Here is an 11,368-nt window from a genome sequence, read left to right as displayed (position 1 = left end):
ATGGAGGCTGGAGAGGAGGAAGCACTTTCCCACTATTAGCTAAAATGTGCTAGACCCAGAATTTGAACCCATTGCTGTTGGATTCCAAAGTCATTAAAACACATGGGAATAATTTAAAGGCACAGATGTGAGTAGAAGACTTGTGAGAAAGGGGCAAATGAGAGAGAGAGCAAGCAGCGAAAATGGAGAGAGTGACAGTTTGGGAGAGGGATGGGGTGAAGGATGGAGAAATCACTGCTCTGTCCAATCACATTTGTCCTTCCCATTGTGTGTCAGCAGGAGGGCGAAGCACCCTATTAGGTACTCCATCTTCCTCCGTAGCCTGGCTCCTTGGAAGGTCAAGTGTCATGGAACAGAAGCGAGCAGAGAGGGTCAGGGAAGGACTTCTTATGTCCTGCTGGTCAGAGGCTGCACTGCACCCAAGGCCACTACATGGGCCTCCGGGGGAAGATCCTTGCGAAGTTAGCATTCATCATTTTTACATCTACGTTCAGATCCCTAATAAGAAAGTAATAATATTGCCAAGCCTTTACCATGCTTTCTATGAGCTAGTGAGAAGACTAATTATCTGAAGACACTAATAAATGGTTATGATGTTATTAAAATTGGCACCAAGCTAGGATGAATAGGCTCATCAATTGTAGGGAATCGGGTTTAACAAGGTCCCCTGCATGTCCTGTCAGGGCCTGTGGCTTCAGTGGAGACCGGGCAGCACGGAGGCCACAAATGAGGCCTCCTCCTTTTCCCAGCTAAGGGTCAGCTCAGGAAGGTCTGGCTGCTGCTGGGTTTTTCTGACCCCCCACCTTCCCCGCCCCTTGCAAATGGCTCTTCAAAGCTCTCAGGACTGCTGGAGATGCAAGACAAGGCTGGCATCGGCCCTGCTCACTTCTGCATGTGGCCTCCCTTCTCCATGTGATCCCTCCCTCTTCCTCCCCAGTAGAGCTTGCCTCTGCCAATGACAGGCTCAGAACCCACCTGCAGCCCCACTCTCCAGAGCCCCACTCACAGGCTCATAGGGAGCCAATAAATAGAGATGCCTCTGGGGCCTGCTGACTAATTTCCATAATAATTACAGTTATTACTAATAACGGTGACAACACCACTCCTTTCCATTTATACTGAATTCCACAACCTGGGAGCTGCTTCCCCACCAGTTGTCTCTGCTGGAGCCTCACAATTAGTTGGGAAGAATGCAGGGCAGGTATTATTACTCTCACTGTAGAGATAGGAAACAAACTCAGGGTAATAAAGGGACTTCCTGAAGCCCCCTTCCTGGCTTCAAAGGAATAATTGTAATGATAAAAATAAAAATAGTAAGAGCAAGTACTGACACGGTGCCAACTATGTAATGCGCACATGTGAACTTACTTAGTCCTCACAACAGCCTTAAGGGGGAGGTTCTGTTATTTTCGTTCCCATTTTACAGAGGGGGAAACTGAGGCACAGAGAGGTTAAGAAACTTGTCCAGAAGCACACAGCTAGTAAGTGGCACGGTGGGAATCAAGTCCAGCCTGATTAGTTTTATTATTTACTATTTACTATTAGCTCATTACTATTAGCTTCTCCCGCCAGCCTGATGCTGCCTGCCCCCACCCCTAGAGGCAAAGTGAGAATAGTCCCTTTGGCTGGTACTTTTCAGGTTGCAAAGACCTATAGCACGAACCTTCCTCTGCCCTGGCTCTTTGCAGAGGTTGGAACACAGGGCTTCAGAAGCAGAGAGCCTCCGAAGACCACTCACCTCTCTCTGTCCCAGTTTCCTGGTCTGTACAATGGGTGGTAGTAACAGTATCTACCTCGCTGGGTTGTTTGTTGTCAGGATAAATGAGAGAAGGAATATAAGGGCTCCAGTACAGATCAGTTCCTTGCCTGCATTAGCGGATCTTTGATAGGAAATGTTTCTGGAGAGTTGAGGGCCCTGTGCTCGAAAGCAGGTAATGTTTATCAAGTGCCAGGTGAGCCTGTACAAATGGTGCCTCATTTAATTCCTGCAACAATCACAGGAGCTATGGAGGTTGCTAATTACTCCTATTTTAGAAGTGAAGAGATTGAGGATCAGTGACATTGATGAACTTACTTGGTTGTACATCTACTAGCTCGTAAAGCTGGAGCTTGAATCCCCATCCAGCGGTCCGCAGCCTGGGCTTCTAACTAAGGTGATATGTGCCCTTACCAAATCTTATAAGTCTCCCTCTTACTGAGGGCTGGCTGTGGGCCGGGCCCTGTACCTAGTGTTTCATGTCCTTCCAATGAGGAAGGAGGAATTATATCCACTGACAGACGAGGGAGTCACTGAGGGAGGTCCAACGACATGCCTCTGTTTGCATAGCCAATGAATGAGGAAACAGGACTTGAACCCAGGTCCTTCTGATTCCTCTTGCTGTGGTGTCCTTATTCTCTGGCTTCTCTCTGTCTTTTTCCCAGCGTCCCGCAAAACTCAGCCCCTTCTACCACCTGCTCCCAAAAGCTCCACCCACTGCTTCAGCTTCTTGCTCCTCTGAGTCCTATCCCATTTCAGGCAGAGTATGAATCTGCCTCATTGGTACCTCCGAGCTGAGCCTCGCTCATCCCTTCATGCCAGCCCTTGGCCTCCTGTCTCCTGATTGGACCCAAAGTTGCTCAAGACAGTGACAGATCAAACTCTGTCTCAGAGTTCGGTGAAATATTTTGCAATTGCACTTTGCCCACATGGCTGGAACACCCTTTGGTAACTTTTAAAAGAGCAGAAGGCAGCGATCTTCTAGAGAGAGTTCATCAAAGACGTCAGTGGGAACGGCTCTGGATCAGATGGGGGCCAGTGCGTGTGTGCTTATGTAGAGGGGAATGTCTGGGAGTTGGAAGCATGAACAAGGCAGGCCTGAGAGCTGGGTCCTCCTCACCCAGATTGTGGCCTTTGTCTCCATCTCACCTGCCCCTAGAGCCCTCATCTGCCAGAATGCCCCACCCTGATGTGCACACAGGATTTAGCCAAGCCTCCCAGGGGGGGTCCTTGGCCCCACTTACATGGTCAATGAGTTCCTTGATCATGCCGTTCCACTGGCCTTTGTCATCCTGTGCTCCGTACTTGCCATCCTCCACCAGCCGGATCTCATAGGAGAAGCCTAGGATGTGGGCCAGTTCCTTAAGAAGGTCAATGCAGTAGCCCTCGAACCGGTCATTCCCAAACAGGGTCTTGTCGGACTTCCGGAACATGACAAAGGGCTCCTCCTGCAGGGACAGACAGGTGAGGAGGTGACAAGGCTGAGTGGGTCGGGGAGGCTGATTGGGGCTAGAGAGCTTGGGCTGGAACCTCTGCTACTTTTTCTTTTTTTTTTTTTAAACCTTTGGATGGCTTAGATGGATGGCCTCATAAATCAGGGAGGAAAAGTACATTTCCTGAGAGTCAACTTTTTGCTTTCTAGATGGCCACGTACTGGTGTCCTTGGCACGAGGTGGAGGATCAGGAGGTATTTATTGATTAATTGTCCAATGGTCACAGAGCTAGTAAGTGGTGGAACAGAGATTTGAACTCAAGACGATCTGATTCTGAATCCCATGCTCTGTCTGCTGCACCATCAATACAGGCCAGTGGTTCTCATGATGTGGTCTCCGGACCAGCAGCATCAGCATCACCTGGGAATTATACAATCTTGGGCCCCACCCAGAACACTGAACCAGAAATTCTGAGGTGAGGCCCAGCAATATGTGTTGGAAAAAGCTCTCCAGGGGATTCTGATGTCGGCTAAAGTTTGAGCACATTGCTGCAAAAGGCCCATCATCAAGTATCTTCCCTGACGTCTCTCCCAACTTCTATTTAAAAGATTAGATCTACACGCTCTGATATCGCTCTCTTTCCAAGGATCTCAGTCCCCAGCATTAGGATCTGTCAGGTGGGTGATTCCTGATAACCACGATAGCTTGCATTTGTATGTGGATGTGCAGGGCACTTGTAAATCAGCAAATGAGATAGTGTCGGTGGAGGGCCTAGCACAGGGCCCAGCAGAGCAGGAGGGCTCAAGAGACAATAGCTGATATTGCCTTAATTTCAACCTTCTAGAGGTAGGTACTAATAATTCCATTTTATAGGCGCAGGAAGTGAATTCACAAGGATAAGTGACTTGTATAAGTTCCCCTGTTCCCTAGAGAGAGGATTTGAGTTCAGGTTGATGTAGCCCAACAACCTGATGAACTTGGAAGGTAGCTTGTGGGTCCAGAGCATAGGCGATAGCTGTCGCATGTCGGGCTCCCTCCCTTCCAGGTGATGGGGAGCCAATGAAGGGCTTTGAAGAGGGCACGACTCTGAGATCTCATTTAGAAACAAACTCCTGGCAACCTTGCAAAGAACAGGCAGAAAAAAAAACAGTGGGAAGTAGCTATGGACCTTGTCCAGTTTGAGAGACATGGAGTGAGAAACTGTGGGATCCAATGTGGCAGATTCCAGGCCTCTTGCATTTTTCTAGAATTCAGGTCAACATCCAAGGCCATGATTTTGCTAGCTCTATCCACCCAACTTCACTTACAAATCCCCATCCTGAGTCTGTGTTAGATGAGCTGAACTCTTAGCAAACTCAAGATTTCTTGAATTCCTGCTATATATCGGGCACCGATTTAAACTTTCTCACAGGCCGTTTGATTCAAGCCTCACAAGCTTGCAAGATTGGCAACATTATCCCCATCGAAGCTCAGAGAAGGCCAGTAAGTTACCCAAGGCTGCACAGGAGTTGAACTACAGTCTAACGGAGTTCAGTTCCAATTCTTCCTGCGTGTAGCTCCTCTGCCTCTTTCTGAGGCTTAACCTTCCCCAAAGCCAAGTGTCAGAATGCCTCAAACCTTGAGCTGATGGGCGACAGAATTAGCTGACAGAATGCATATGTACTGGGAATCTCACGAACACAGGCCCACAAGGTGGGTGCACACCTAATTATGCAGATGTCTCATCATTCTCTCAACTGGCGTGGCCATTCCTCTGACATTGTGGGCCTCTGGAGTGGGATGAGCAATGAAAGGCCCTGGCAGCAACCCTCATTGAAGGTCCTTGGGCTCAGAAACCCACCAGCAGCCTCTTGCCAGCTCTTGCTGTGGCAAGTGAGCTTCATTCTCTGGCCCTGGGTCCCCGACAACGCCACCTTTCAAAATCCCATCCCACCCCACTACTGATTTACTCTATATTTTCCAAGTCCTTTAGGATGCTTCAGAGAAAGAGCTGGGGAGTGTCTGAATCCTCGAGAGGTTCCTGCCTCTCCAGGGAGTTTGAGAAAACCACTTCTCAGTCAAATTGGGTGGAAAGCTGGATCCTTTGGCTAGACTCCGTGCTAAACTTTAGCACTATCCCTTACCCTCCAACCAAGTGTTTCCAATCTCTTACCCTCCAACCAAGCAGGCTTATCAGTGAGCTGGAGAACAGAATCCAGGTGGGGCCAGGAAAGGTGTTGGGGCTTCCTGGAGAAAAAAGGACTTTGGCTAGTGCATACACTGCCTTTGTGCAAATTCTTCTCTGGGAAAGTGATGCCCTGAACCCTGGCATTGGGCCTGGTGAGCAGGGCCTGAGTTTCAGTCCGAACTCATCCTTTTGGTTGGATGCTCTCATGCAGTGACCGAATTGCACCACTATGCCTGGTGGCCCTAATTTGGGCTCAAGAAATTGTAGAGAAGGTATCAGCTTTCCCACGGGAATTACAACCACACCTAGATTCCTGGGCAAAATCTACCTCTTTCTGTAACATGGGGATAACACTAGAACCTACGTTACAGGGTTGACGTGAGGGTTAAATTAGTCAATCTATGAAAAGCACTTAGATCAGTACCTAGCAAATGTAAACTGCCAATATTATTATTATTATTATTATTATTATTATTAAATTTTATTTTTATTAATATTGTTATTACTGTCTTTCCGTGTGCTGGGTGGCCTGTTACTGCAGTGACCTTTCCAGCCAGAGACCATGCCCAATGTCACCAAAGTTTAAAAATCTTAACTGGCAGCGGGAAAACCATTTGGGAAAAGTCCCCGAGGTAGCTCACTCCCTGACCCTCTCTCCGTGCCCCTCCCCGGCCCTAGCCTCTAAAATTAGCACTTCATTTGTGAAGCCACCACAGCCCCCAATCTATACATCTCCATATAAATACGCTGCCTTCGGAGCCGCTGTAAAATGCCATTAATTTCGGGAAGTGCTTTGCGGATGGCATACATATTTAACAGCCAAAGCCCAGAGCTTTAAAATGGTGCTCGCCTTGGTAATGTGTCTCTAGACCTGCAACATTTCCTAGGGGGTAATTCTGAACTCCGCCAACTACTTATTCATGGACTATTTCACAATTTATTACTGGAAATGTCCAGACAGCCAATTCACAAGCTCTCTCGGCTGCTAATCGATTGCTCGGTGAAGGTGCCCTCAATTTCATAACTTCACGCTCTCCTATTGCTCTGGGAGAACAGTTGAAGGAGCAGGGGTAATATTTCTTTTCAACAAGTCACAGGAAACAGGGGTCCAGAAAAATAACCTTTTCCGACTTTTCGTTGTCAGGACTCAGGCTAGTTTCTCCCTGATCACTTACACCAAAGTGAAAGCGGGCCGTGCGCTAAACTTCTCCCAGCCACAGGACCTGTGGAGTTGGAAGAGGGGAGTCTTTGGGGGAAGGGTCCAGGGGTTAGCTACCTAACGGCTGCCTTCCCAATCGCCCTTCCGACTTAGGCAATATCCACACACATCCACACATGTGAACACATGTGCATACAATGCCACTGGCACAAATACAATACATTCTCACATGTTCTGTCTGCCTAGCCCTGCTCAGATACAGAAGCCAGTTAGAAACAGGACAGAGTATTAGGTGTCCTATCCTCCCAGCAGGTGGAGCCTAGAATGTTCCTGGCCTGGGATGGTTCTCCCAGCCCACATCCTGGTCTTCCTTAACTTTTCCCCTTTCCTGCTGCTGGGTGCCACAGGTCCACCTGCCTGGCAGTTCAGTCTATGTGGGTCACGATATGCAAACGGCAGAAATATATGCATTGGTGCATATCTAGACAGCTGTGCGTAGCAGTCCCACACCTACACACGTGCCCATGTACATGCTGACGCTGCCACTCACTTCGGCAGCCAAAAGAACACTGAACCTTCAAAAGCAGGACTCCCAGGAATGAGTTGGGTGTGTTTTCTTGGTGTGTGAGCTGAGGTTTGGGCAGATGAATTTTTCATGAGCTCATGGAAGAGCAGAACCAGAAGAGAGGCAGGGGCCGGCCAGGCAGGGGCCAGGCAGGGAGAGGGTGGGGGAGGGCAGGCTTCCAGGCTCCTGCTGCTGCCCTTTCTGCCTCAGGAATGGGGAAGGCTGCCTTCGGCAATGAGGGGCCAGAGAGGGTGGGGTCAAAGCTCTGTTCGTCTATGTGTCCAGGGTAAGGTGCCCCTAGCATGTCATAGGTTCAGGACAGGAGAGAGGTGGGTTTTGGGGTAGCCCACACAGAGATGCTGTCCTCTGCCACTTCCAGATTCCAGCGGTCTCAGGGCTAGTTCACTAGGGGCAAAGAAGTTGGGTCTTTCTTTACTTTTGCCTTGTAACTGCCTGTTACTCAAAGTACTGTTGCCCTGACAATACACTTCCAGCCAGGAAGGCCCTTTTCCCACGCCCCCCTTCCCCAGCCCCAGTGCGCTCAGCTGGTGGTGCTGCCCCTGCTTTCAAGCTGTCAAGCACATCACTGGGTTTTCAGCCAGAGCACCAGGGGCTAGGCCACTGTCCACGACTGGTGCAGCTGTTCCCAAAAAGCCCAAGCCTGGGGACACCGGGGACCTGCAAACCACGCTGAGACTTTGTGGCACATTCTTCAGAGGGTCTGGATCAGTTCTAGGTCTTCAGGTGTCCCTAGGCCAGTCCTTGAGTGGGAATGGGCATCTCTCAGAAGACTCAGAGGAAGGACATCTACCTCAGGACATCTGAGTCAGCAGCCATGTAAGAGATCAAGGCAACAGGGGCCAGGGGAGGGAATAATCATGATGCCAGGGGCCAGGAGCTCAGACCTTGGCCAAGGCAAGAAATAAAGTGGTGCTTGGGATATGGAGTTTCACGTACCAGTAGGAGACTAGAGCTATGAGAGGCTCATGAGGTCACAAACCCTAACGCCTCAGGGGCCAGGCAGGAAACAACTCTACAAGAGAAAGCCGCATATAAACAATAGGGAGTGGTGGGCTCTGTGGTGAGCCAGGGAATGCCCACTGGGCCTGCAAGGCATCAAGTGCAAGTTCAAAGTTTATAATGCCCTGTGCTAGTGATAACCCCCTTGACCATGGTCCTGTGTCAACCTTCAATGAAGTTCAGGGCTCTGCTTGTGGACAGAAGCAAAGGTTTTCGCTAGAGCTGACACTGCATACTGTATTAAACCCAAGCTTTCTGGGACTGAATTTGTAATCAATAATAATACGAATTAGTAATAATATGAAACAATACGATAATAATATGAATAACAATAGCAGCTATCATTTCGACAGCATGCACTCTGTGCCACTTACGTTTATTAATCATTATTTGTCTCATCTCTGTGCAATAGGTACAATTATTATCGCCTCTCTTTTTCAGATGAAGAAACTGAGGTCCAGAATGGTCAAGCCATTTTCTAGGTCATATAGCTAGTAACTAGTAAAGCCAAGACAAATCCAAAGGTTTGTGCTCTTAACTGTCACAGTCTTGCCCCTGCATCCTGCTCACACTTCATACGCCAAAGAGCTGTGGGGCTCATGTTTGCCTGGATGAGGGGCAGGGGGAAAGACTGAGCACCTGTGTCCAGGCTGTGGGCCAAGAGGGGCTTCTCTCCTTTTTCATCACCCGGGTGCCTGGGAGCCAGCCAGATGCTACAGTGGGCCCTCAGGTGAGAGACTGAGTACAGCAAGTCCAAAGCTTTACAAGAAGCTTCAAATATTGACTAGGAAGCTGCGAGAAGAGCAGGGGATGTCTGCTGGATTCTCCCTCTGCTGGTGTAGAAAAAAATCCCTCATGCCTTTGCAGAAGGGTCTTATGTCCTTGAAATCAGGCCGCTGCCATTTTCATAAAATTCAACCCTCTGGTCTTTCAAGGTATGTGTATTTTGCATCCTTCCGGCATACGATCTTTAGCTCACCTCTTACTGTTAGAATATCGTTTTGCGATAGAATTATCTTAGCTCGTTTAATCATCTCTCTTCCTAATCTCTTAAAGCATACTAGTTTTACCTTTTTAAATCTTGTCTTGTGAAAAGTGCTTTATTTATTTATAGCTCACATTTTATGCAGCTCTGTTTTTAATCTTTTACCACCTTTTTATTATTTTATTTTTACCCTTTTATATTTTTGCTTTCCTGCACTTTTATCCTTTTGCTTTCTGACATGCTGGTTTTACATTTTTTACCTTGTCTAGCCAGAGCTGTTAATTATTTATTTTAATTTTTCGTCTTTCTTGATAGCGTTCCTTTTTATCTCATTCCTTATTTTCGTTTTTCTCTTTATTATTTCCCTTTTAACCTTTTTATTTTGTTCTCTTTCAACTCTCCTTTTATCTTTTCTATTTTTATCCACATCAGTCTTCCTTTCATTGTGCATCAGTCCTCACTCTAATCCTTTTGCTCTTTTTGTTTCTTTTTAATTTAAAAAAAATTTTTATGGTTTTTTTCCTTGTTCCTAACGAGATCTTTTCACTTAGTAGTTGAACAGTTTGATTTTTATATTTTTTTAGTTGACAAAAAGTCGATCAATAAAGGCAGGCAGGATGTATGATTGTCAGGAAGATGCCAGTGAGGGTCTCACCCCAAGTTGGTGGTGGTGGTGGGGTGTCTCTCCTGCCCTCTCATTCTAGATCTGTCAGAAGTGTGTCCAGAATCCCCATTAGGTCTCCATCATCTTTAACATGGATCTTCTCAAAAGTCATAACCTTGGAGACTGGGGCTGAGATCAATAGGCTATAATTGCTTCCTAGAAGCCAGTGGTGGCCCTGGCATCTGCTCCTCACTCGGGTTCCTGGGGGAATGGGGTTTAACTATGACATCCTTTCCTGCTCCACAGTATCCATCACCTGGCCACTGAGCACGTCCCCAGTGAATCACGCTAGAGGAAATCCACCCCGTCATGGTTCCTACTCAGACTTCCAGGGTCAGGGAGTGGATGAGATACAAACATGTGGGCCTCGGCAAAAGAGCTGGCCAAGTAGGTCTCGGGTAGGCATGAGGGCTGACTGCTCTGCCTTTGCGAGGAGGCCACTCACAATCACCTCCTGGTGTCTCTGGCCTGTGGCATGAACAGAATTGCTGTGTTCCAGCTACTTTCTGAGGGCTGTCTAAGCAGCCTGCGATGCTGACACCTTCCTGCAGCTCCACCTCCCCCACCTTCCAGCCTCCCAGCAGCCTCATAAGAGGTGCTTAGTCCATACCAGGTGGGGCAATGGAGGGGTCTCCCCAGCCCTGATGGCCAGCTTGCTGCCAGATCAGACAATCTCTCCTGCAGGGCTGCAGGCTCTTACCAGCACTGTGGTGACGATGAGTGACCTATTTGTCAGAGAGTCAGTGACGTTAGGGCCTCGGCCTTTGGCAACCTCTGTGATGTTGAGCCCCTCGGCAGGACTCCACACCCCAACCTGGATGGACAGACAGACAGAGAACAGCGTGCTGAGTCCTCAGTCTCTCCATCCTATCTCCACACCGAAAAGCCCATCATCTCGATGCGATTCTTCATGACCATCGCAGTCATGGCTAACACATTCTGAGCTAACCTTTTATTTCTGATAGCCTCCAGGAGGAGGCCCCCAAGGCGTTGAATCTCCCAAATTCTGCCATCTCTTCCTTGGTGGCAAACCCTTCACAGCTGAAGGGAGAGGTGAACATAAAGAGAGCCCAGGGAGCCTAGTGGAAACTGTCCTGGGGTGGAGCAGATGCCATGAGGAAATTAGAGGTCCTGGGTCAGGGTCAGGTCCTCCCCTGGGACAGAGTGACTCTGTGCCTAGTGGGCTTCCCAATTCATGGGAAGACCTTGGGCACCTAGCTCTCATTCAATGAGTCTCAGCCTCATTGCCAGCTCTGGGGCCAGATGCCCTCCAAAGCCCAGGACAGGGTATATGTAGAATGAGTAAAGGGACGAGATGTGTCACGTGCAGGAAGGCAGGCTGGGCAGGAGGCTGGCCTCTGTAGCTGTTTTGGGAGTGGTAGAACAGAGTGGGCGACCTTCGCTGGAGGCCTTGGATGCTGCTGGGTTTGCAGGCAAGTTTGCTTCATGGTTTTACTTCTAAAGGTGACAGACACACTGGCCAAGGCAGCATAATCTGCTCCTACAGTACCCTTGTTGCTATCAGGCCTGAGGCTGGAGGGAAGTAAGGGAAGATCAAGTTTACAGTTTATTCTAAAGCCGTAGGCCTCTTAAAGGTCCTTTTGGACACAGCTTTCCCC

General features: G+C 48.6%; 1 protein-coding gene across 3 annotated transcripts in view; it reads right to left on the bottom strand.

Annotated features, from left to right (window-relative positions):
• Positions 1–11,368, bottom strand: part of GRIK3 (glutamate ionotropic receptor kainate type subunit 3) — a 209,373-nt gene that overhangs the window by 35,422 nt on the left and 162,583 nt on the right. For all 3 annotated transcript variants that reach the window (XM_039850974.1, XM_039850975.1, XM_039850976.1), the window contains exons 9-10: positions 10,450–10,563; positions 3,001–3,204 (exon numbers count right to left, since the gene is read on the bottom strand). In XM_039850974.1, coding sequence (XP_039706908.1) covers positions 3,001–3,204; positions 10,450–10,563 — 318 coding nt within the window. The remainder of the gene's footprint in view (positions 1–3,000; positions 3,205–10,449; positions 10,564–11,368) is intronic.

Source organism: Pteropus medius, unplaced genomic scaffold (genome assembly GCF_902729225.1).
Source record: "Pteropus medius unplaced genomic scaffold, Ma_sr-lr_union100, whole genome shotgun sequence".
Classification (NCBI taxonomy): domain Eukaryota; kingdom Metazoa; phylum Chordata; class Mammalia; order Chiroptera; family Pteropodidae; genus Pteropus; species Pteropus medius.
Note: the sequence above shows the minus strand (reverse complement) of the source record. Positions and strands in the feature narration are given on the sequence as shown.